Raw genomic sequence first — 23990 nt, 5'->3', positions numbered from 1 at the left:
GATTTAAATGTAGGCTGTATGACTTGTTTTTGGTTATCACCTGTATAATTGGTTTTAACACGAAATTATTCAATTCTTATCATTGTATTATTTATAAGAAGCATTACTATAATATTTATTATATAGGTATATATATTTTTCCATTTTTCAGTATTGCAATAGGCTACTTCGTACTGTTTGCTTTATGAACTCACAGCTAGCGCACAAGTTTAACTTTGCTGGCTGTGCCAAATCATTTAGATCTATTATAATTTACATTTTTATTATGCACTTTGTATGTATCATTCATGTTTTGTAACTATGTAATTTTGGCGAAATAAACATTCTATTCTATTCTATCCTATCACTTATGAGCAAGTTCGCAACAACGAGGAACTATGGTCTTGATCACTGATCAGTTGGTGTACCCAGCACTTTCATTTTTTCTTTTTATTCCTTAGCCACCATGATAAAATGACCACTTTGTCATCGGAATCCATCGTGGAACTGACGGGAAAACCGTTTCTTTTGTATGCATGTGCGAGTGAAGCAGATTGCATGAAACACGTTTCCTGTAACTTGTTTCACGAAACGCGTTTCTCCGGTGTGCATCCCGCCTAAGAACTGGGCACATAATTTCATACTCATCTGGACTATTATTAAAATTATAAATTTTGTTTCTGATGTTTTTCAGTCCGCATGTTACGAGAAGAGTTGCAACTCCTCCAAGAGCAAGGCTCCTACGTGGGTGAGGTTGTCAAACCCATGGACAAGAAGAAGGTGCTGGTCAAAGTGCATCCTGAGGGCAAATTCGTGGTCGATGTCGATAAGAATATCGACATCAATGACGTCACACCCAACTCTCGTGTCGCGCTGAGAAACGAGAGCTACACACTGCACAAGATACTGCCCAATAAGGTGAGTAGTAACTGCTGAAGATGGGGCCCGGTGGCTTGAAACGCGTCCCGAAACATACTATACTCCGTACAAAATTACTTCTGACTTGGGAGGGACATGCGCATGAGAGGTGGGATACAACGGCGGTGATTGTGCCGTTCTGAACGGTCTCTAATTTCCAGTGAGTACTCAAGCGCTCATGTTGAACCTACCCCGAAACATACTGAATTAGGGTAACCGTCCACTGGAACCGTATTCAACCGATCCGTTCGGCCGTTGGATCGGACGAATCTGCCGGCCGTTAATTCGTATCTTCTCATAAACAACGTGTTGCATCCAAAAAGATACACAAGGAGCTTTAATGTATCTTTCCATCCGCAACAGATGCTCTTTCGTATCTTCTCATAAACAACGTGTTGCATCCAAAAAGATACACAAGGAGCTTTAATGTATCTTTCCATCAGCAACAGATGCTCTTTCGTATCTTCTCATAAACAACGTGTTGCATCCAAAAAGATACACAAGGAGCTTTAATGTATCTTTCCATCAGCAACAGATGCTCTTTCGTATCTTCTCATAAACAACGTGTTGCACCCGAAAAGATATACAACCTATCAGCTGACGTTCGTTCAAAACATGCTCTTTCTATTGTTGGTGATACGTTACAATATTCTCTCATTCATGAAGAATCTCTGTGTCTAGCGAGCTTCCTGCAATGAAGCTCTGTAGGAAGCATCCTCTATCTAGGGTCTCTGAAGCTGATGTTTTTCAAAGCCGTAACTATAATTTTCCCCTTCTTAATGCTATCATTTTAGTAAGTTCTGGAGCTTCAATTACATGAGCCCATCATTCTCTTCTAAGAAAAAAATTAAACCAAACAATTAAAAGAATGATTAATAATAATATTGAGTGACCTGGCTGGCTCAGGTCTGGTGTCAGAGTTTTCAGGTCGCAACTGATCAATTTCAGGCCTCTGACATGACCTAACGACTGCTCTTTAGGCAGCCGGGACCGACGGCTTAACGTGTCCATCCGAAACACGGGAGTGGCTCGAGATGAATATCTTGCCCGGGCCGGGATTTGAACCAGGGCCTCTGAATCATGAAGCCAGCATCTGATCCACTCGACTACGGCCACTCCAAAGCCGTAACTATTACCCCACGAACCGTACCTTTCCTATATTCCAGGGTGGCAAAGCTACGGGACGCCTACTGTATAGTTGTTGAATTACTGTCGGTCCCGGCTGCCTAAAAAACAGTCGTTAGGTGATGTGAGAGGCCCTGAAATTGATCAGTTGTGACCAGAAAACTCTGACACCAGACCTCAGCCAAGCCAGGTCACAAGATATTATTATATTATACTAGCAGGTAACCTGTGCTCTGCAAGGAATCAATTAAAGTAAGAGCCTGTCCACATGACAGCGATTTACGCTCGGTTGTTGCGCGATTGACGCTCGGTTGTCGCGCGGTTGACGCTCGGTTGTCGCGCGGTTGACCAACCGAGCGGTTGCCAGGTATAGGGAAACACATGGTGCCGTACACATGCATCGCTCGGTTTTAGTAGTCGCCGGCGAATCGCGGCGGTTGTAGTCTCAGACTTAACCGAGGGCAAATCGCTCATGAATCGCTGTCATGTGTACGAGACTGGAAAATCGAGCGATTTGCCAACCGAGCGTAAGTCGCTGTCATGTGAACATCAGACTATAGAATTATTCATCATAAATCAGCTGACAAGTGATTACACAGATGTGTTGAGAAGCCAGTCTATTGCTGTATTTCCATAAGGTCTATAGTTTCAATCAAATATAGGTATGCATCTTTAAGCTGGGTTTACACAAAAGTTATTAACAAAATGGTTATAACTTAATCCTTATAGATTCTATTAGATTGAACGCAAGTTGACAAACACACGTGTTCATCATGTGTATGATAAGTTATGTTCAATCTAATATGATCTATAAGGATTGAGTTATTAACATTTTGTTATTAAATTTGGTCTAATCACAGCTTTAAGGTCTTTGGTTTCAATATTTTGTTTTGCAGTCATGGTATTATTATGCGTGTCCATCAGTATCAATATTCTCACATTCTAAACTGAAAACTTGACCTACTGTCATCATGAAGAATTATAAAATAGGCCTATAACCATCCTCGGTAAATTGAGAATCTATATGCAAAATGTGAAGTTAATGAGTTGAGTAGTTGAGACGTGATGATGCGTCATTCGTGAATTTCCTATCCCCTACGTGTATAAGCCAGTTCTTTCCTTTATTATATTATAGATTATTTATTTGGCTAACAGGTAGACCCCCTTGTCTCGCTGATGATGGTGGAAAAAGTGCCCGACTCGACGTACGAGATGGTGGGAGGACTCGACAAGCAGATCAAGGAGATCAAAGAGGTGATCGAGCTGCCTGTCAAACATCCGGAGCTGTTCGATGTCCTAGGAATTGCTCAGCCCAAGGGTGTGCTGTTGTATGGACCCCCTGGAACCGGTGAGTTGTCTGAAAAAAAAGTTGAAATATAGTGAGGTCCACGTTATAAAGTCAGCACCTGATTAACATTGGTGTTGCTATCCTTGTTTATCATTCCACAAAGCAGATAGCGAATGTATCAAATCATAGTGTTGTGTATCAAGTTGATATGATACTGTATCATATTGTGTTGATACTGTATCATGTTGTGGTTGTTCTTGTTCTGTAGTGAGGTCCATGTTATAAAGTCAGCACCTGATTAACATTGGTGTTGCTATCCTTGTCTATCATTTCACAAAGCAGATAGCGAATGTATCAAATCATAGTGTTGTGTATCAAGTTGATATGATACTGTATCATATTGTGTTGATACTGTATCATGTTGTGGTTGTTCTTGTTCTGTAGTGAGGTCCATGTTATAAAGTCAGCACCTGATTAACATTAGTATTGCTATCCTTGTTCATCATTCCACAAAGCAGATAGCGAATGTATCAAATCATAGTGTTGTGTATCAAGTTGATATTGTACAGTATCATATTGTGTTGATACTGTATCATGTTGTGGTTGTTCTTGTTCTGTAGTGAGGTCCATGTTATAAAGTCAGCACCTGATTAACATTGGTGTTGCTATCCTTGTCTATCATCTCTATATCATAATCCTACAGTGAAGTCAACGTTGAATGAAAAAGACTAAGAAATTGTTAGAAACCACAGATTTATTGATACTTAGAAAGACCGGTTTCGGTTGTTACACCATTGTCAATCTCTGATAAACTAAAACTAATTGAAAGAGCAGCAGAATTTATACTAGTAGGCGAGTACTGGCATTGGTCAAGGGCATGAACGCCTGCCATTGGCCCAGCTAGACAGTCTCCTCCCACTCAACGGTGTCACAAAATGGCGGCTTAAGCAACAGAATCACCATGATAGAAAAATTTACTTTCAGTACAAAATAAGAACCAAGAAAACAAGTGTGAAAGATAATAAAACAAATATTTATTTATTTATACATTAATAGATACAATATAATTCTCAACTATGAATGATTGGGGGAGGAACAACAGGCTTAAAGCCCAAAACTGTTCCTTTCCCAAATTTAGATACAAATTGTCCAAAAAATAGGTTATGGTCACACTTCACGTTTTTTGTCCAATTTTGAGTCCAAAATATTTATAAACTAGGAATTTAGAATTTAGGATAAAATGTGTAAATGGACAAACTATTGACTAATGTATGCTTACAATTTTATGATAAAACTAAATTCGTAGTGTTGTATTGGTTTAAATGAATCTGGTCATTTAAACTATACTGGGAATTTTCCTTAATTACTCTTGTTATTTCTAAAGCCTCTAGAATATTCAAAGAACTGCCTTTTTTATTAGAATAGTCAATAGTTTTTCCATTTACATATTTGTTTTATTATCTTTCACACTTGTTTTCTTGGTTCTTATTTTGTACTGAAAGTAAATTTTGTTATCATGGCGATTCTGTTGCTTAAGCCGCCATTTTGTGACACCGTTAAGTGGGAGGAGACTGTCTAGCTGGGCCAATGGCAGGCGTTCATGCCCTTGACCAATAGCAGTACTCGCCTACTAGTATAAATTCTGCTGCTCTTTCAATTAATTTTAGTTTATCAGAGATTGACAATGGTGTAATAACCGAAACCGGTCTTTCTAAGTATCAATAAATCTGTGGTTTTTGACAATTTTTAGTCTTTTTCATTCAATATGAATAATTACCACAATATCAACTTCTCAACTACACAAAAAGAGAAGTCAACGTTATAAAGTAGTTGAAGTGTGAAAGTGATCTGTGTAGCGGTGAAGATGATGTTGACGGATATCTTGATTCAATTATTTCTATTGCAATATTAACACAAATACAAATAAAATAGCGATTCAAGTTGAGAGAGTAATGCAGGTGTCCCACGAAAGGTGTAACAGCTGAAGCCCATGGATGACATGACATGCTACAAAAAATGGCCAGTAGAATTTTCTCATATCGACTTTAGTTTTTGAGATCTATCGATATTTTTAAATAGACCTGATTACCGTCATTAAAACGAGAATAACTAGAAGACTATCAGACAAAATCTGAGGACATGGTTGAAAAGAGAAAGGAATTTCTAATAAACAGTTGAGAAAGAGCTCTGATATGGTAGTATAGTTGAAAAAGATTTTTTCCTACAGTTACGTTGAAAAGTGGCCATTGCTGCACTGATTACAGAACGCAAAGAATCACTTTTCCGCTCTAGTGCGGGAAAAATTTTTCTGCACTCCAGATTTGCAACATGGCAACACAAAATACTTAGTAGGTTATATGGAGCAACAGTGCAGCAAAATCAAAATGAAGTTGGTAACAGTGACTGCTGTGGCTGCTATAGTGAGCAGAGGTGCAACCAAGCACAACGCGCTAATTATTATTCATTATATATTATAACCAAGGACAACGAGGACTTTAGGATTTTAGGATTAAGGTTTTTATCAATAATAAAATTTCACAGAAAAACATTTTATGCATTTCAGGCAAATTTTACCCATAATTACCCACTTTTCATATTCAATGGTAACTGTAGGAAAAACTTAATGTGAAATACGTGCGCAAAGTTCCTCTGCTGCACTCAAGAAACCATTCCGCCCGAGCCGTAAACGTTTCTTTCGGTGCAGCAAACTGTCACTTTGCGCACTAGTTGCACAAATAACTATTTTAATTGAGAAACATTCTATACTTTTCCATTTGTTGACTGTTGCTCTGTCTAAGGGTATACTGATGGACTCCCCTGGTGACGGTGAGTTGTCAAAAGCATCCTGAAAAACAGTAAATAATAACATAGAGAAACAATAGCATAAGTAGATATTCCATGGTATGTGGCGTTTATGTCGCAACTTTTACTGTTATCTCAAGTCGATAGTTCATGTAGTTCTTTCCTGTGAAGGAAAGAAAATATGAGAGACTACGCTGGTAGTCTCTCATATTGTGCCGTTCATACACTCTTACCCGGTCAAACCAGTAAAAATCGGCTTGAGATAACAGTAAAAGTTGCGACATAAACGCCACATACCATGGAATATCTACTTATGCTATTGTTTCTCTATGTTATTATTTACTGTTTTTCAGGATGCTTTTGACAACTCACCGTCACCAGGGGAGTCCATCAGTATACCCTTAGACAGAGCAACAGTCAACAAATGGAAAAGTATAGAATTCGTATAGAATAAAGTATTCTTTATGGGATATCTACTTACGCTATCGTTTCTCTATGATAATACTCTTATACCTCTTTGAAACTCTTGAAAACTGTGAGAACTGTTAATTCCAATAAGTTAATCACTATTCTATTCTTGTCAAATCCACTTTTAATGAATGAAATTCACATTTCATTATGTACTAAGAACAAATAAAGAATGAATAATTCTGTGGCTTGGTGCAAGAACTACTCATGTCAAAATATCAACTTTCTCACAAATCAGCTTGAAAGTTCAACTTGTATTTTCGCACTACGGCATTTCAATACGGAAATGCGAGTGCTAGAAGTGCAGAAGTCGACATTGGTAGTTCTGGCACGGAGTATGAATGACAATCTAAAAACATAATATGTCTTCATTGGTAGTTTTTGCACTCTGAGATTGGTAGACAAATTGACATTGACAATTGGTAGACAATCATTACATTGGTAGTATGAATTGTATAACTTTTTATTGCTTTGAGATAGGACATTGGCACTTCTGGAACTAAAAGTAATCGATATTAGGGATGTATTAAAATCATTTTTGAAAAAATAGACATTGGTAGTTTTTGCACTAAGCCACAGAATTATTGTTTTATGACTTTAGAAATATTGATTGGTGTAAATGTTTGTTTGACGATTGTTTTAACATGTGAAAGTGTTTCTGACAATAAAAGAGATTTGATTGAATTACAAGACTCCAGTCTAGTGTTGAAAGCAACAAATTTTCATCTGAATTTGTTCTCAGCTTCTCAGTCGATCATTGTCAAACTCTTTTTGTATTATGATGGAGTTGATCATAGTTCAGTTTTAATTTATTAATTTTATTTTTACAAGTGTAAATGTGTGTTATTTTTAGGTAAAACACTGTTAGCCAGGGCCGTCGCCCACCACACAGAGTGTACCTTCATCCGTGTCTCGGGATCCGAGCTGGTGCAGAAGTTCATAGGAGAGGGATCCCGTATGGTGCGGGAGCTATTCGTTATGGCCAGGTTGGTAACACTGGTTTACAATCAATTTATACTACTTCTTAAGGCCGCTTGCACAGTGTAAGTTTAAGCTAAAGCTTAAATCAAATCTGGATTTTTTTTGGTTTAAACTAAAACTCCGTTTGCACAGTATCAGTTTAAACTGTGTATTGAGTTTAAACTTTGGAAAAGTTTAAACCTCCAAAGCAGGAGGTTTAAACCAAAAATAATTTGGATTAACTTGACATCTGTAAAGATTTCATGGGGAAACAGCTGATAGTAAATTATTTTTCGACGGTTGTTTTTAATGCTTCTGTAGACGATAATAATTATTTAGGTTATAGTGAATCATTATTGATAGAATTGGCAGGAATTGATAGAAGTTTTTAATGCTATTGATAGAGATGACTGCAAAGGAATTTTGAAACTAAGAAAAATTAAACAAAAAACGAATAATTTAAATTTCTGGGATGATAGAGAATTTTTTCAACGGTTTTGCTTGAGTAAAGCAACTGCCAATTTAGTATTCGATTGAATAAACCACTTGATAGAAATTAAGACAATTTTTAACAGTGTTTTTTATTAGAAAACATGTTTTCAATAACACATAACTGAGCTATTTTGCTTTCGAGAGATTTCTAATAAACAAGGAAGACCATAGTAGATTCAAGCGTAACAAAATAACTTTTTTATCTTACATTCTAAAATTGTTTCTTGGTACCAACTAAACATAAGTTTTTAAAGAATTTCTTGATCGCTTTCTACTTTTATTACCGTACAGGGTATAGCTTACAGCTCTGTGGATTTTGAACAAGAAAATAGTAGCTACATAACCTCAATTTACTGATGGTTTGTAAACAAATAACAAATTTCCTGTAAAAATCAGCCTTCCTGATATTATAAACGATGACATTCTATTACCAACTTAACGCTAAACTAGTTTAACTTAAACTGGATCACTAAATGCACTGAGAAAACCGATTCAAGTTTAAACTTTCAGATTAACTTAAACTCGATTAACTTAATCGAGTTTAGCAATCTATACTGTGCAAACGACCCTAAGTTGCACAAAAGCCGGTTAAATTTTAATCGTGATTAATTCCACGAGAACCAATCAGAGAAGCCTTCTTTTCAAAAAAGCCTTCTCTGATTGGTTCTCGAGGAATGAACCATGATTAAAATTCAACTTTTGTGCAACCGGGCTCTAGAGTTATTTTTAATCAATAATTATGTTCGTCAATGTCGAGACATTTCGACCAAAAATATGACATTTTCGACATGGTAGAAACTTTTTTGTTTCAAAAGATAAGTGGGTGGTGAAAGCGAGAAACTTTCTCAGAAATAATATTAAAACTCTTTTCCAATTGTCTAAAGTAGTTGTAAGAACGTATTTTGGTCTCTCAGGAGTTTCAAAGTCAAGAATAGTGGCTGAATAGTTAAAGTAACTGAAAGTTTTAATTTATTTTAGGAAGCCGTCGATTATTTATTTATTTATTATTTTACAAAGGCGACTTCCTAGAAGTATTTCAAGCCTAGGTGATGATGATGATCGGATGAATGATAATACAATGAAGGTAGAGTTATTAATGAATAAGAATTATAGGTTATGCTATCCACTTGAATTGATTTGAGTCCACTTTTCAGTCCAGAAATAAATAAACTAGAAATTTCGAATTTGATTTGATTATTAATCCATTTGATAAAAAAATTACAATATCTGAATGAAAAAACAAGTGCTAGCTCAAAACTTCTGTTCCTAAATTTCTTTATGGACGTAATAGATTCTTTTGTCTCGTATATCTCAGAGAGTTAGTGGGGAGGATATTTTTAATATTCTTTCCGAAGAATGGACATTCATATGTCCAAAGCTCCGCCAATTTATGTAGATGCATAACAATATGATTATTATCTATAGTTATTATATTACAAATTGCTTTTTCATATCATATACAGTTCAATAATTATTTTCTTAGTCTATATTATGTAAATTCATCTATAATTTTGCTGTATTGTAAGCTATTGTATATAAGTGTATAAGCCAGTATATATTGTAATCTACATAAATAAAGTACTCAATCAATCAAATATTTCGAGTTATTGTATGAATTTTTCAATTTTCCTGTGTTCTAATTGTGTTAATTTATTTAAGGGAACACGCACCGTGAATTGTCTTCATGGATAAAATCGATTATTTTTTCTCGTATTTCAACTTTCAACTGTGTTTATTGTGACTTGTATGAATTTTTCAATTTTCCTGTGGTTTAATTGTGTTGATTCATTTAAGGGAGCACGCACCGTCGATCATCTTCATGGACGAGATCGATTCAATCGGCTCCTCGCGTATTGAGTCAGCTAGCGGCAGTGACTCCGAGGTGCAGCGAACTATGTTAGAACTGCTGAATCAGCTGGACGGCTTCGAGGCCACCAAAAACATCAAGGTACTGTTTGGTCATTCATTTTTTTGAATGAATGAATTTTATTTGCCAAAAACAAAATACAAAAAAGCTTTACAAAAAATAAATATAAGTATATGCTACTGCACTTAAACCAAGATACATACATTTTGAATGAAAAAGACTAAGAAATTGTCAAAAAACCACTGATTTATTGATTATTAGAAAGACCGGTTTCGGTTATTACACCATTGTCAATCTCTGATAAACTCTCAGTTTATCGAGTTTGAACCTAGAGATAAACTCGCAGTTTATCAGAGATTGACAATGGTGTAATAACCGAAACCGGTCTTTCTAATTATCAGTAAATCAGTGGTTTTTTGACAATTTCTTAGTCTTTTTCATTCAATATGAATAATTACCACAATATCAACTTCTCAACTACACAAAAAGTGATACATACATTTATTTAATTAGATATAATAACAAAATGATATCCTTTATATTATAAATAATAGTTATAATTTATTTCATTCATCTCGTCAGAGTCATTTATTCGATTCATTCATCTCTCCAGAGTCATTCATTTGAAATTCATAATTCTATTGAGAAGGAAGCTGATGTCAATTGGTGCATATTGAGAGGAGGAATTCAATGAATATTGCAAATACAATATTGAATATTAGAATGAATGAATGAATGAATGAATTTTATTTGCCAAAAACCAAATACAAAAAAGCTTTACAAAAAATAAATATAAGTATATGCTACTGCACTTAAACCAAGATACTTACATTTATTTAATTAGATATAATAACGAAATGATATCCTTTATATTATAAATAATAGTTATTTAATAATAGTTATAATTATTTCATTCATCTCGTCAGAGTCATTTATTCGATTCATTCATCTCTCCAGAGTCATTCATTTGAAATTTAGAATTCTATTGAGAAGAAAGCTGCTGTCAATTGGTGCATATTCAGTGGAGGAATTCAATGAGTAATGCAAATACAATATTGAATATTAGAAACCTCAAGTTGTAGGTTTAAGGTAGGCGCACACAGATCGTCATCGGACGGGCGGCACGCATCGGACAGATCAGACGATTAGATTTGATCATGGCCCATATGAATAAAACTAGAACAAATGCTCATGAGCAAGAGCATGGAGCATAAGGTTTTGCTCATGAGCAAAAGGTAGAAGCAAAAGCATTTGCTCATTTTTATATGAATTATCTTTACCTTATACTCTTACCTTATGCTCCTGAACTCTAGAGCAAATGCTCACGTATTTTAAAGATTTTTCATCAGCTGATTCGCTTTTGTTGCCTTACTTTGTTTTTATAGCTCACGGAAGCGCTAAATGTGCAAGTAGGGTGCACCGCTTCTGTTTGCGTCGTCTGCTCTGTTTTCTATTTATGAATAGAGTTTTAGGTTAGTTGAGTTTATAATTTTGAAATAATAGCGTGAAAAATGTCATCCCTATAATAATCTTCAGCATATTCTTATAATACCAATAGCCTTCTTATAATCGTCTACACTCTCATTTTCTTAAATGCCTATTTCCTATTTTTTGTTGGCTATCTTTATAACAGGTAGCTATCTTTTGTATTTATTCTTGTAGGGATAATGGTGATATATATCATGGTTGAATCTAAAAATAGTTTTATAGTTCTCAACTATTGGTTGTGATCGTATCTGGTATAGTTTCCTCTTCCTCATACAAATTAGTTGAGCCATTTTACTATGAGCAAAAGGTGAGCATAAGCTGCTCTAGACTAGACTCACCTTTTTTGAAGCATTTGCTTCAAAAGTTGAGCAAATGCTCTAGTTTATTCATACAATTTTAAGCAAAAGCTTTTACTTTTGAGAAAATTCTCAAACTATTTTTTTGATGAGCATGAGCAAAAGGTTTTGCTCACGTTTATTCATAGAAAATGAAGCAAATGCTCAATATTTTAGAAGTATAAGCAAATGCTCAACTTTATTCATATGGGCCCTTAGCCACCTTTAATACAAGGCCCCGGCCTAAGATACTGCAACATCGCAGCGTAGGCCTAGAATCTAATACATGATTGGTGAAAAAGATTTGAAAAAATATCAGCTGATCTTTTTCACCAACCATGTACTAGATTCTAGGCCTACGCTGCGACGTTGCAATATCGTAGGCCGGGGCCTTTTATTAGAGGTGGCTATGATTTGATGCATTGTTTTCAATTGGAGTGCGCATACCTATCCGCACTCCAATTGAAAACAATGCATCAAATCTAATCATCCGATGCGTGCCGTCGCATATGAGAGTAAATATATTTTGTTAGTTCTTGAATACACAGTGTCCAATTCAATTCAATTCAATTTATTTATTCACACACACACATAAGATACATCAATATGAAATAAAAATTAATTACATCAATAAAAAAACATTACAGTATAAAATAAATAACATAAATATGAGAACACATTACAATATTAGAAGGCAATTTATACATGTTATGTGGTGAAGAAGGGTAGAGGATCAAAAGTTCTATCAGAGAAGCCGTCTTTTCAAAAAGGCCTTTCCTGGTTGGTTCTCGTGAAATTAATCACGGTTAAAATTTAACCGGCTTTTGTACAACCGGGCCCTATTATTATAACAGTGTTCCTCATTCTGTCCCGTCTTTTATTGTTTTTCCACTAGTTTTTTATCCTTTTTTAAAAGTTTATGTTTTCACAACATTGTTCCTCCTTCTTTCAGTGCTTTTTTCATAAATTTCAATTTCAGTTTATTAAAAACACACAAAACAAGACAAAACAAAATTACAAAGAATTACGAAACAAATAAAACACGATAAAATGTTACAAATATAAAAAACCATGGGCTTTGTGTTTGGGTGTGTTGGAGAAGAGAAAAAAAAGAGGAAGATACCTAGCCAACTATGGTTTCCCATGTAATATTTCATCAAATATTCCCCTTTTTAAACTAATCTCATCAAATGTTTCCCCATTTTTTGTACAGTTTATAACAAGGTCTATAAAATATAATATAGGTCATGACACAGTCCCGTGATGCATTGCAAAATCGCCATTTTATGGGGTTCTAGTTCACCAATTTTCAAATTTATCAGCTGTTATCATTGTAGATTGAACAACAATAGATTGTTCAAGGAATATTGCTTGGCTTTGAATTGTAAAATAAATTCTTCCCACAGAATAATAATATTTAGATTCTAACTAGGAACTGAATTGTTGATTTTTAGATTGGGAACTTCAAACTCTTTTTGAGGTTGGCCTTTTGTCCCAATGCCTTATGAATCATAACAAGTTACAAGAATAAGAACAATTTTTAATAATAAAAAAATGAATTATTAAACCATTTATTATTGAAATTTCATTATTAAAAAATCGAAAAAATTACAAATTATCTGAACCAGAGTATTGTTTTTAGAAAGCGTAATGCATGATTCGTTTTGAGCAGATTGGAGTATTTGAAATGTACCGCCATAAAGAACCCACATAATGGCCGCTCCATAAGGAACACGAGTGTCATGACCTGTATTTATAGACCTTGGTTTATAATGTTTTCACTACATCGTGTCTCCTTCTTTCAGTGTTTTTTCATTAATTTCATCAAATATTTCCCTTTTTACCACACAAATGTTTCCCTTTTTTGTTTAGGTGATAATGGCAACGAACCGCATCGACATCTTGGATCCGGCTCTGTTGCGTCCCGGCCGTATTGACCGCAAGATCGAGTTTCCCCCTCCCAATGAGGAGGCGCGTCTCGACATTCTGCGCATCCATTCGCGCAAGATGAACCTCACCAGAGGCATCAACCTCAGGAAGATCGCCGAGCTCATGCCGGGGGCATCTGGGGCTGAAGTCAAGGTGGGTGGTTCGGAAAACACCTACAGTGTAAAGAAAAGATGGCATAAGTAGATATCCTATAGTTTGTAGAATTCATTCAAAGTTTTTTGGGAGTTTCGTATCAAATTATGGTGTTTTGTATCAAGTTTAGATGATACTGTATCATGTTGTGTTGGTACTGTATCATACTGTGATGATGATCACCAGGGATCCATGATTGAAGGTCAGTTATAGCATAGTAAAAATATAACATAAGAAGATATCCCATGGTTTGTAGAATTCATTCAAAGTTGGAAGTTTTGTATCAAATTATGGTGTTGTGTATCAAGTTGAGATGATACTGTATCATATTGTGTTAATACTGTATCATATTGTGTTGATACTGTATCATTTATGGTGATAATTGTGCCATGGTATAGGGCGTTTATGTTGCAAATGTCACTGTTAACTGAATCGATCTCAGGAAGATTGCCGAGCTCATGCCGGGGGCATCTGGGGCTGAAGTCAAGGTGGGTGGTTCGGAAAACACCTAGAGTATAGCATAGTGAAAAGATAGCATAAGAAGATATCCCATGGTTTGTAGAATTCATTCAAAGTTTGTAAGTTTCGTATCAAATTATGGTGTTGTGTGTCAAGATGAGATAATACTGTTTCATATTGTGTTGATACTGTATCATATTGTGTTGATACTGTATCATTTATGGTGATATGCCATGGTACAGACCACGATATTTAGATGAAAACGGTAGTGGTCATGAAATGTGTGCGCAGTGGCCAGCCAGCTAGATTACGTCATCACCACCAATCGAGGTTTTAACACCTATTGGCAATTCATGAAACTTATTTGTTAAATACAGATGATTGGATATAAAATGACGTCAGCTACACCGGAAATTTACCACAAACATGCGCGTGACACCTATCATCTTCTTATATATACCGTAGTATATAGTATTAGTATATGGTATATAAATAAGAAATAAATTGATCAGAGGCACTGTAAAAGTTGGACCACTGGGAAAGAAAATGCAGGATACAAGGATTTATTTATTTATTTATAAGGTTAGCAAAAAAAAAATACAAGAATCGGAAAAGAAAAAAACAGGCTATTGCCTAAAACTTCTTCAATTTCCTAATTTAGTTTTAGGATGAGGTGGTTTGGGCATGTACAGCGACGGGAGGAGGATTATGTTGGAGAGGATTTGGTTTTGGATGGTGTGAGAGGACGAGGTAGACCTAGGATGAGGTGGGGAGATAGAATAGCGGCTGACTTGCGGGAGGAGAGAGCAAGCATTGGATAGGGCTTTGTGGTGAGGCAGACTAAGAGGAAGGAATGCCGACCCCATTTAAATGGGATAAGGCACAGCCAAAGAAGAAGAAGAAGGAGATATGGTATATAAGGCGATTATGTTGCAAACGTCACTGTTAAGATGAACCTCACCAGGGGCATCAACCTCATGCCGGGGGCATCCGGGGCTGAGGTCAAAGTTAGGAGGACACCTAAATTTGAGATAAATCTTAAGATTTGAGTGGGATATTACCATAGTGAGGTCCACGTTATAATGGCAGTATTTGATCAACATTGATGTTGCTATCCTTGTCAATCACATCCGACAAAGCAGATAGAGCTATATTCTTTTCCAACTCCGTAACGTTGCCACATCATATTTTACTATGTAGCATACAAACAATTTTGAAACGGTACGAAGTTGGAAAAGAATGGAGGTATCTGCTTTGTCTAATGACAGACAATGATAGCGAAACAATTTTAATCAGGTGCTGACTTTATAACGTGGACCTCACTATAGAACAAGAACAACCACAATATGATACAGTATCCCCACACATGGTACAGTATCATCTCATCTTGATACACAACACTATAATTTGATAAAAAGTAGGATAGAGCTATCTGCTTTGTCGAATGACAGACAAGGATAGCAACACCAATGTTGATTAGTTGCTGACTTTATAGCGTGGACCTCACTATAGAACAAGAACAACCACAATATGATACAGTATCATCTCAACTTGCTACACAACACCATAATTTGATACTGAACAGGATAGCACTATATGCTTTGTGGAATGATAGACAAGGATAGCAACACCAATGTTGATCAAATACTGTCATTATAACGTGGACCTCACTATAGCAATTAGTGTTCGACAATATGATACAGTATCATCTCAACTTGATACACAACATTGTAATTTGATACAGAACAGCATAGAGATATTCAGGATTTGATATTCTGTATTAATCTTTGAATGAAGCATCATTTAAGTGTAAATAATGACCAAGCCACACGAGTCGTTTTCAGACGAGTCGGCAAGGCAGGAAGCTCTCCGATTGGCTGGTTATCAGCTGATTCCCGAACATCAACCCAATCAGCCAATCAGAGAGCTTCCTGCCTTGCCGACTCGTTTGAAAAACGCTCTGTGTGGCTTGGCCCGTAGGTTGGCCACTAAAATTAGGACATGCATGTTCTCACACACATCATTATGACTCGTTTTCAAGTGTACAGGGGCTGCTAATGAAGATAACAAGGTCTTTCTATAAAAACCTTGTTATAGTGTGGTCCACGTTATAATGGCAGTGGATGAAGATAGAAGAATAGCGATACCGATTCTCTGCATTAATTAATTATATTTCTACACTGTCAAAAACATAATTGACATCGTTGTGGACCTAGAAAAGGATAGTACCACCGGTTTTGTCGAATGATAAACTAGGAGAGCAAAACCAAAGTTGATCAAATACTGTCATTATAACGTGGACCTCACTATAGATCAAGAACAACCACAATATGATACAGTATCAACACAATATGATAGACATCAACATAATTTGATACAAAACAGTATAGCGCTACCTGCTTTGTAGAATGATAGACAAGGAGAGCAAAACCAAAGTTGATCAAATACTGTCATTATAACGTGGACCTCACTATAGCAATTAGTGTTCGGCACACCGACAATATGATACAGTATCATCTCAACTTGATACACAACACCATAATTTGATACAGAACAGTGCGGTTATAATTCCATTCAAAGTACCTGAACATGTAGTTGTTTTTCTCAATGATATTTCATTTTTGTTGGAATTTTATACTGTTTTTCTAGGGAGTACCAGGAAAGTATTCGAAAATGTATAATCACTTCTCTAAGGCTGAACTCACACGTACGCGATTCAGGTGGTCTTCTCCACCTTAATTATAGATTACATAAAATACAGTCTAAAGTGCGAGATAAATTACTTTTAACACGGCTCTTTCTCGAAGACGGAGAGGTTTGATGCTCTATCCTCCACTAATCACTCCCACTACCTAGCAGCATTCTCCTTCTTTTGTGTCTGAGTGAGAAAGCTTTGTAACGCGGCGACGCGGCAACACTCCCCTCCATCTATTGCTGACAATGTTCCAAGTAGTGTACTGGTCAGCAGGTATATTGGTTTGTGTATGTTACGGAGATGTTTTCATCACAAGAACATGAAGCAAAATGACACGGCGCATCCAATTGTGCGCAGGATGTCCGTCTGTGTCTACGCTACAAACTGTGGAGGGAGAAATGGGTTTCTCCTCTTCATGTTAAAAGTAATTTATCTCGCACTTTGGTGAGGATGACGATACAATGGCAGTAGAGAATGATAAGGAGGAAAGCGTTGTCGATTCTCCGCCTTGCCACTGTCATTTATAGAAAATTATACCGGTATATCTGATGTAATAGTACGGTTCAACTGACACTTAGGCGACTCAGGTGGAGAAGAGACAGGACTCTAGTGGAGAGCATGTGTTTCCAAATGGTGACGTCGCGGAGACTAGAATCGACTGGTCTTGAGTGTCACCATTTGGAAACACATGCTCTCCACTAGAGTCCTGTCTCTTCTCCACCTCAGTCGCCTAAGTGTCAGTTGAGCCTAACTCGACTCAAATCGTACGACTCCAGTCTCTCGACCTTACGACTTTCTTGCTCATTGTCACTACTTCAGTTCCATGCCTACTCCATTTTCTAACCTTACTTTATTAGAAATATAAGATCTAATTCGTCACTACTTAGCATGTAACAAATTTTATAATAATTATTATGAATATATTGTCTTATCTAATTCTTATTATTGTCTTATCTAAAATAATGAAACACACTTTCATAAAACATAACCTCACTTTCATTAAAAATGCACGGTACTACGCAACCGAAGTCGAGGCTCGACCAACATGTTGAGTCGACGCTCGACTCAGTCTCACAGTCGTGAGGTCGCGGAGACTAGAATCGACTGGTCTGAGTGTCACCATTTGAAAACACATGCTGCGTCGAGAAGAGACTAGAGTCGCGTAAGTGTGAGTTGATCCTTAGTCTAGTGGTTAGAGCGGCGTATCATCATAAGTGATACAGTTTTAACACAATATAGATGTACGCAAGCCTTACATGGATACTAAATCATGTGAACAAGGATGCCAAGGTCACTGTTTTAGCAACAAACTGTTTACAAGTAAATAACTAGTTGGAGTTTATAGATGAAAATTACTGAGATATTGCAATTATTCAAATGCTAATGAATTAATAATTAAAGGAAAATCCAAATTAAATGCTGTAATTCACCCCGAAGGCTTCTGCTACTGCAAATATTGACAACAGGGTAAACAGCTAGATGGAAATTCGATGAGCGCTACTATTCAAACATTATTTGTCAGCCCGGGAATCGAACCCAGTATCTCCAAATTGAATGCTGTGATTCACCCCGAAGACTTCTGCTACTGCAAATATTGACAACTGGGTAAACAGCTAGATGGAAATTCGATGAGCGCTACTATTCAAACATTATTTGTCAGCCCGGGAATCGAACCCAGTACCTCCAAATTAAATGCTGTAATTCACCCCGAAGACTTCTGCTACTGCAAATATTGACAACAGGGTAAACAGCCAGATGGAAATTCGATGAGCGCTACTATTGAAAAATTATTTGTCAGCCCGGGAATCGAACCCAGTACCTCCAAATTAATTGCTGTAAATCACCCCGAAGGATTCTTCTACTGCAAATATTGACAACATGGTAAACAGCTAGATGGAAATTTGATGAGCGCTACTATTCAAAAATTATTTGTCAGCCAGGGAATCAAACCCAGTACCTCCTAATTGCCGGTCAGGAATGCTTACCCTTAACTTTCATGAATTAATTGATAAATTAACAGTTATTATTGTGTATTTTGCAGGGAGTGTGTACCGAAGCCGGTATGTACGCTCTGAGAGAGAGGAGAGTCCATGTGACTCAGGAGGACTTCGAAATGGCGGTCGCTAAAGTCATGCAGAAGGACTCTGAGAAGAATATGTCTATCAAGAAATTGTGGAAGTAAATGTGCGTTTATTTCAAATTATTGTATTGCTAATAAACATTGGTCAACTAAGTTCTCAATGCTCGTTTAAGTTATATTTTCTATCAGTGGCAACAATTTGTAGTTTTAATATTGATACAAGATTTGAATGAGCTCGTGATTTCAAAAATTATTAATGGTATAATTTTTTGTTGAATTATATTACTTAACTAATACAGTATAATAAAGATTTGTCAACTAAATTCTCAATTATTTTATACTCGTTATATTTTCAGGGGCAACAATAGAGTTTTAATGTTGATACAAGATTTGGATACGGTCTTGATTTCAAAAATTATTAGAGGTATAATTTCTTGTTTAATTATATTACTTCACTAATACAGTATAATAGAGATTGGTCAGCTAAATTCTTAATTATTTTATACTCGTTATATTTTCAGGGGCAACAATTCATAGTTTTTATATTGATGCAAGATTTCAATGAGCTCGTGAGCTCAAAAAGTATTAAGGGTATAATTTTTTGTTGAATCATATTACTTAACTAATACAGTATAATAGAGATTGGTCAGCTAAATTCTCAATTATTTTATACTCGTAATATTTTCAGGTGCAACAATTCATGGTTTTTAAATTGATGCAAGATTTCAATGAGCTCGTGAGCTCAAAAACTATTGAGGGTATAATTTTTTTTAAATTATATTACTCAACTAATGCAGTATAAATATCGGGTCACCGAACTTCGCTCGTTATTTTAATTTATTGATAAACAGAACACAATTCTCTAAAATGATGGTGTTTATATTTCACAGCTGGCTAAACGTCAGCTTATGAATTTCGGGGATGCGATATTTTGATTTTCCACAGAATCACTCGCTCACTTTTTACTATCCACAGACGACGAAAGTCTCAGCTGTTTCAGCCAAGGATGAATTATCCTTTTAATGTCGTTCAGCGAGTTTTCCCAAGGATGAGACCTTGTGCAATCGAATCTTTATATCATAAACCTACTATGTTCCAAATTTTGTGAAAATCTCTAGAGCCGTTTTCGAGATCCGTTGAACATAAATAACCAGATATAAAAATATAAACAGAAATTGCTCGCTTAATATAATAGGATGAAGATTGGTCAACTAAATTATCAATTATTTTATGTTCGTTATATTTTCAGGGACAACAGTTCATAGTTTTTATCTTGTTACAAGATTGGAATGAGGTCCTGATTCCAATCTCGGGGTGTAATTTTTTGTTTAAATCTTACTAGGTACTGATGAAAGATTCAGTTATAGAAAAATTGTATGAGTTATCAATGATAAAATAATTTTCTATTACTAATAAATGATTGAATTCAAAGGAAAGTTTTGTGAGTTATAGCCTTGATAATTAGGAATCATTCATCAGTTCATACAGTTTTATTATAGACTAGCAGGTAACCCGTGCTCCGCAAGGATCTAATTAAAATCTTGACAAACTGAAATATTGAAGAATTTAAAATAGGCCTATAACCATCCTCGGTATATTAAGAAACTATAAGCAGAATTTCAAGTTAATCAGTTGAGTAGTTGAGACGTGATGATTCGTGAATTTCCTATCCCGTTCGTCTTTTACACGTCCAATCCGTTAGTATATTATTATAATAGATAAAATATTGAGTTTATAGAAAAGTTGTGTGAATTATCAGTGTTTAAATTCTATTACTAATAAAACATTAAATTCAAACGAAAGTTGTGTCAGTTATAGCCTTGATAATTATTAGGAATCATTCATCAGTTCATAAAGTTTTATTGATGAGTAGCAGGTAACCCGTGCTCCGCAAGGATCTAATTAAAAACTTGACAAACGGAAATCTAGAAGAATCTAAAATAGGCCTATAACCATCCTCGGTATATTAAGAAACTATATGCATAATTTCAAGTTAATCAGTTGAGTAGTTGAGACGTGATGATGCGTCATTCGTGAATTTCCTATCCCCTACCTGTATAAGCCAGTTCTTTCATTTATAATATTCTGGATATAGATGGAACGATCACCACAGGCTATAAAATTATTCAACAGTCTTCCCAAGGAGATAGAATGCAAACCAAACTCCAGGTTCTACGCAATTGTGAAGAACGAATTCGTTGAAAGACTACTCTACTCGTTGGGGGAGTTGAGGAAGGAGAGTCTCTTTTTTGCAGATTTAGCTTCCCCACACCATGAATATCCATGCAGTTTTTCTAAAAAATGTTTGTGACAGAAGCTGTTTTGACACTGCCTGCCTATCTGGAGATCCCAGTCCTTAGAAATGGGATACTTCAAATACTTGAAGTCATTCAAGATTCATTTATTGTCAGAACATTTTTGTGTTCTGACAATAATTTGATAGATGACAATAATTTTGGACAATGTTTTGGTAGAGAGTTAGTGGGGAGGATATTTTTAATATTCTTTCCAAAGAATGGACATTGATATGTCCAAAGCTCCGCCAATTTATGTAGATGCATAACAATATAATTATTATCTATAGTTATTATATTACAAATTGCTTTTTCATATCATATACAGTTCAATAATTATTTTCTTAATTTATATCATGTAAATTCTTCTATAATTTTGCTGTATTGTAAGCTATTGTATATAAGTGTATAATACAGTATATATTGTAATCTACATAAATAAAGTACTCAATCAATCAATCAATAATTGAATCTTGAATGACTTAAAGTATTTGAATCTTGGATTCAGGAAATAAGTTGGTTGAGGCCACCTTCACGAGAACCGTCAAAAATCTGCTGTGTGACACAAGGCATAGTATTATAGTATGAATGAATTTATGGATGATTTGAATTTCTATTGAAAGTGTCACTGTTCGGATCTGCCATCTGAATAGTTGTGAATTGAATCAAGTGTATGAATTTTATGATGCCAGCTGCACCACCTCAATACCAGAATTGAATCTTGGATTCCGGAAATAAGTTGTTTGAGGCCACCTTCACGAGAACCGTCAAAAATCTGCTGTGTGACACAAGGCATATTATTATAGTATGAATGAATTTATGGATGATTTGAATTTTATTGAAAATGGTCACTGTTCAGATCTGCCATCTGAATAGTTGTGCGGTGAATTAAGTGTATGAATTTTATTTTCACCATAATATCAGGAGACGAGGCAACATTGACCTGCCCTACTCCAGTCTGTCCAAAGTACATGAATACTACCCCTTACGGACGCTAAAATTTTTTAACAGATTGCAGATTTGTGTTTCTGAACGGGAGTATGTTTTGAAGGGACGGATTCAAAGGTTCAAAGAACCTAACACGTCAACCGAAGCTTATTGCGTGTCGTGCGGGAGTAGGCTATAGGAGGTTTTGGTTGGCTGCTACATGAAGGTGCGTACAGACTTTCGCTCTGCTCCGCAACCGAACGTCACTCCAGCAGAGCGATTGATGATCGACCGGGGAGCAAGAGTGGTTCGACCGGGGAACGCGAGAAGATCTAACATCTTCCGTAACGTTCATGATGGGTGCGTGGGCGGGGCGACTGTTGGGTGCGACTGCAGAGCGGGGGCGGAGCGACTGTGGTTCGATGGAGGAACGAGGGCGGAGCGTGCTCGGTGCGGGTTGGAGGCGCGTATATGTGTACGCAGCTTTAGAAACTCATCAACCAACCTCTGTACTCACTGAGACATTATATGAAACCAGTGGACTTGTGGAACAGTTTGAGACTGTTTCATAATTTAGAATTGCAGTCCATATACAGAGCTACTCATGAAACTACCTATCTGCAGCCATCTCAAGTTATTTGTGTTTTAATTGTGAACTTTGGGAAAGTCTGTCTGGCGATTGCCGGTCATGGACTGAATTACTGATCCCCCAAATGTGGGTAATGGATGAAGCAGAAGGTATTTAAAGGTACTGCATAACCACAGTCCTTACAAATAATTAGTATCATGGCTACTCAGTCAAAAGTAGGTAGTCGTTACTGTACAAACTGCATAATACCTTGGAAAAGATGGATATCTTGATAAATGCTTAGGTATGATCCTGTATTTCTCATTGCCTGTTTACCGTAAATAAATGTTCGAGGTTATTTTAGAAATTGTAAGATATTTTTGTACTGAAAATTTCCTCATAAGTCCGAATTTTGTTCAAATTAAGTTCACATTGGAGATAAATCGATAGAAGACTATAATTTGAGGATTGCTTTAGAAAAGTATAATTTATGAAAAGAGTAAAAACCATAATCTATAAATTATGAATCTATAAACATCTAAGTTATTCCAATAAATAGGAAACAAAAATAATAATAATTATAGTCTGGTCCTTGTAAAATTAACAGTGCATTCAATTGCTGATTTTTCAATTTTAATGGTGTTCATTTATATTTCTTGTATGAGAAAATTGATTTTTAATAAATAAATTAACTAGTGATTCAAAATCTAATGAAAATCACACCTAAATAACATTTAAAACCAATTAAAAATAACATATTCTCAATTTGCCTGAATCCTTACCAACTTCTGATTTGATTCACTGTTCAAAAAAGGTGCAGGAAGAGAGAAGTGTTGAAAAAGTGCATTTGCATGCAATCTAGCGGATTTTTATAGAACTACATGAACGGTTTTCGATGTTTTAGTTCCAGCAACTACCGCTAGATCGCATGAGCGTTCACTTTTTGAAAATCTCCAAGCAATTCGATCAATTCTGGCTTCATCATCTGTTTCTGAGTTGGCTGCTTGGCTTTTGTCAATAAATTGACTCCTTTCTATTGAGTCTTTCAATCAAATGCTATTATTCTATTTATGAAGAGTGTTCTCAAGTGCAAGGAAATGATTTCAGGATTCAGATCAATGTTTTAAACATTTATTTAAGGGAAACGTGAGTAAATTTCTCGA

General features: G+C 35.9%; 2 protein-coding genes across 3 annotated transcripts in view; both read left to right on the top strand.

The window, feature by feature from the left end:
- The first annotated feature begins 524 nt into the window (after positions 1-524).
- LOC111051902 (26S proteasome regulatory subunit 8) lies at positions 525-19200 on the top strand. The gene is made up of 6 exons (XM_039440507.1): positions 525-897; positions 3178-3370; positions 7434-7566; positions 9827-9980; positions 13595-13804; positions 19000-19200. Exons 1-6 carry the CDS (start codon positions 679-681, stop codon positions 19138-19140), a joined length of 1050 nt encoding a protein of 349 aa, XP_039296441.1. The 5' UTR covers positions 525-678; the 3' UTR covers positions 19141-19200.
- Positions 19201-23804: 4604 nt separating this feature from the next.
- Positions 23805-23990, top strand: part of LOC120354158 (AP-2 complex subunit mu) — a 29354-nt gene continuing 29168 nt past the window's right edge. The window contains exon 1 of one of the 2 annotated variants that reach the window (XM_039440505.1): positions 23805-23973. The gene's annotated coding sequence lies outside the window, so the exon portion shown is untranslated. Of the gene's footprint in view, positions 23978-23990 lie in introns of both variants that reach the window. The other variant, XM_039440506.1, reaches the window with a different exon arrangement.

This window comes from Nilaparvata lugens, chromosome 14 (assembly GCF_014356525.2).
Source record: "Nilaparvata lugens isolate BPH chromosome 14, ASM1435652v1, whole genome shotgun sequence".
Lineage (NCBI taxonomy): Eukaryota > Metazoa > Arthropoda > Insecta > Hemiptera > Delphacidae > Nilaparvata > Nilaparvata lugens.
The sequence above is the reverse complement of the archived record's forward strand: the minus strand, read 5'-3'. Positions and strand labels throughout refer to the sequence as shown.

Excerpts from the sequence above, each read along its gene's own strand:
- LOC111051902 (XM_039440507.1), top strand. The coding sequence starts at position 679 with ATGTTACGAGAAGAGTTGCAACTCCTCCAAGAGCAAGGCTCCTACGTG. Across the intron at positions 3,371-7,433 it reads GTATGGACCCCCTGGAACCG|GTAAAACACTGTTAGCCAGG; the intron begins GTGAGTTGTCTG and ends TGTTATTTTTAG. Across the intron at positions 7,567-9,826 it reads GAGCTATTCGTTATGGCCAG|GGAGCACGCACCGTCGATCA; the intron begins GTTGGTAACACT and ends GATTCATTTAAG.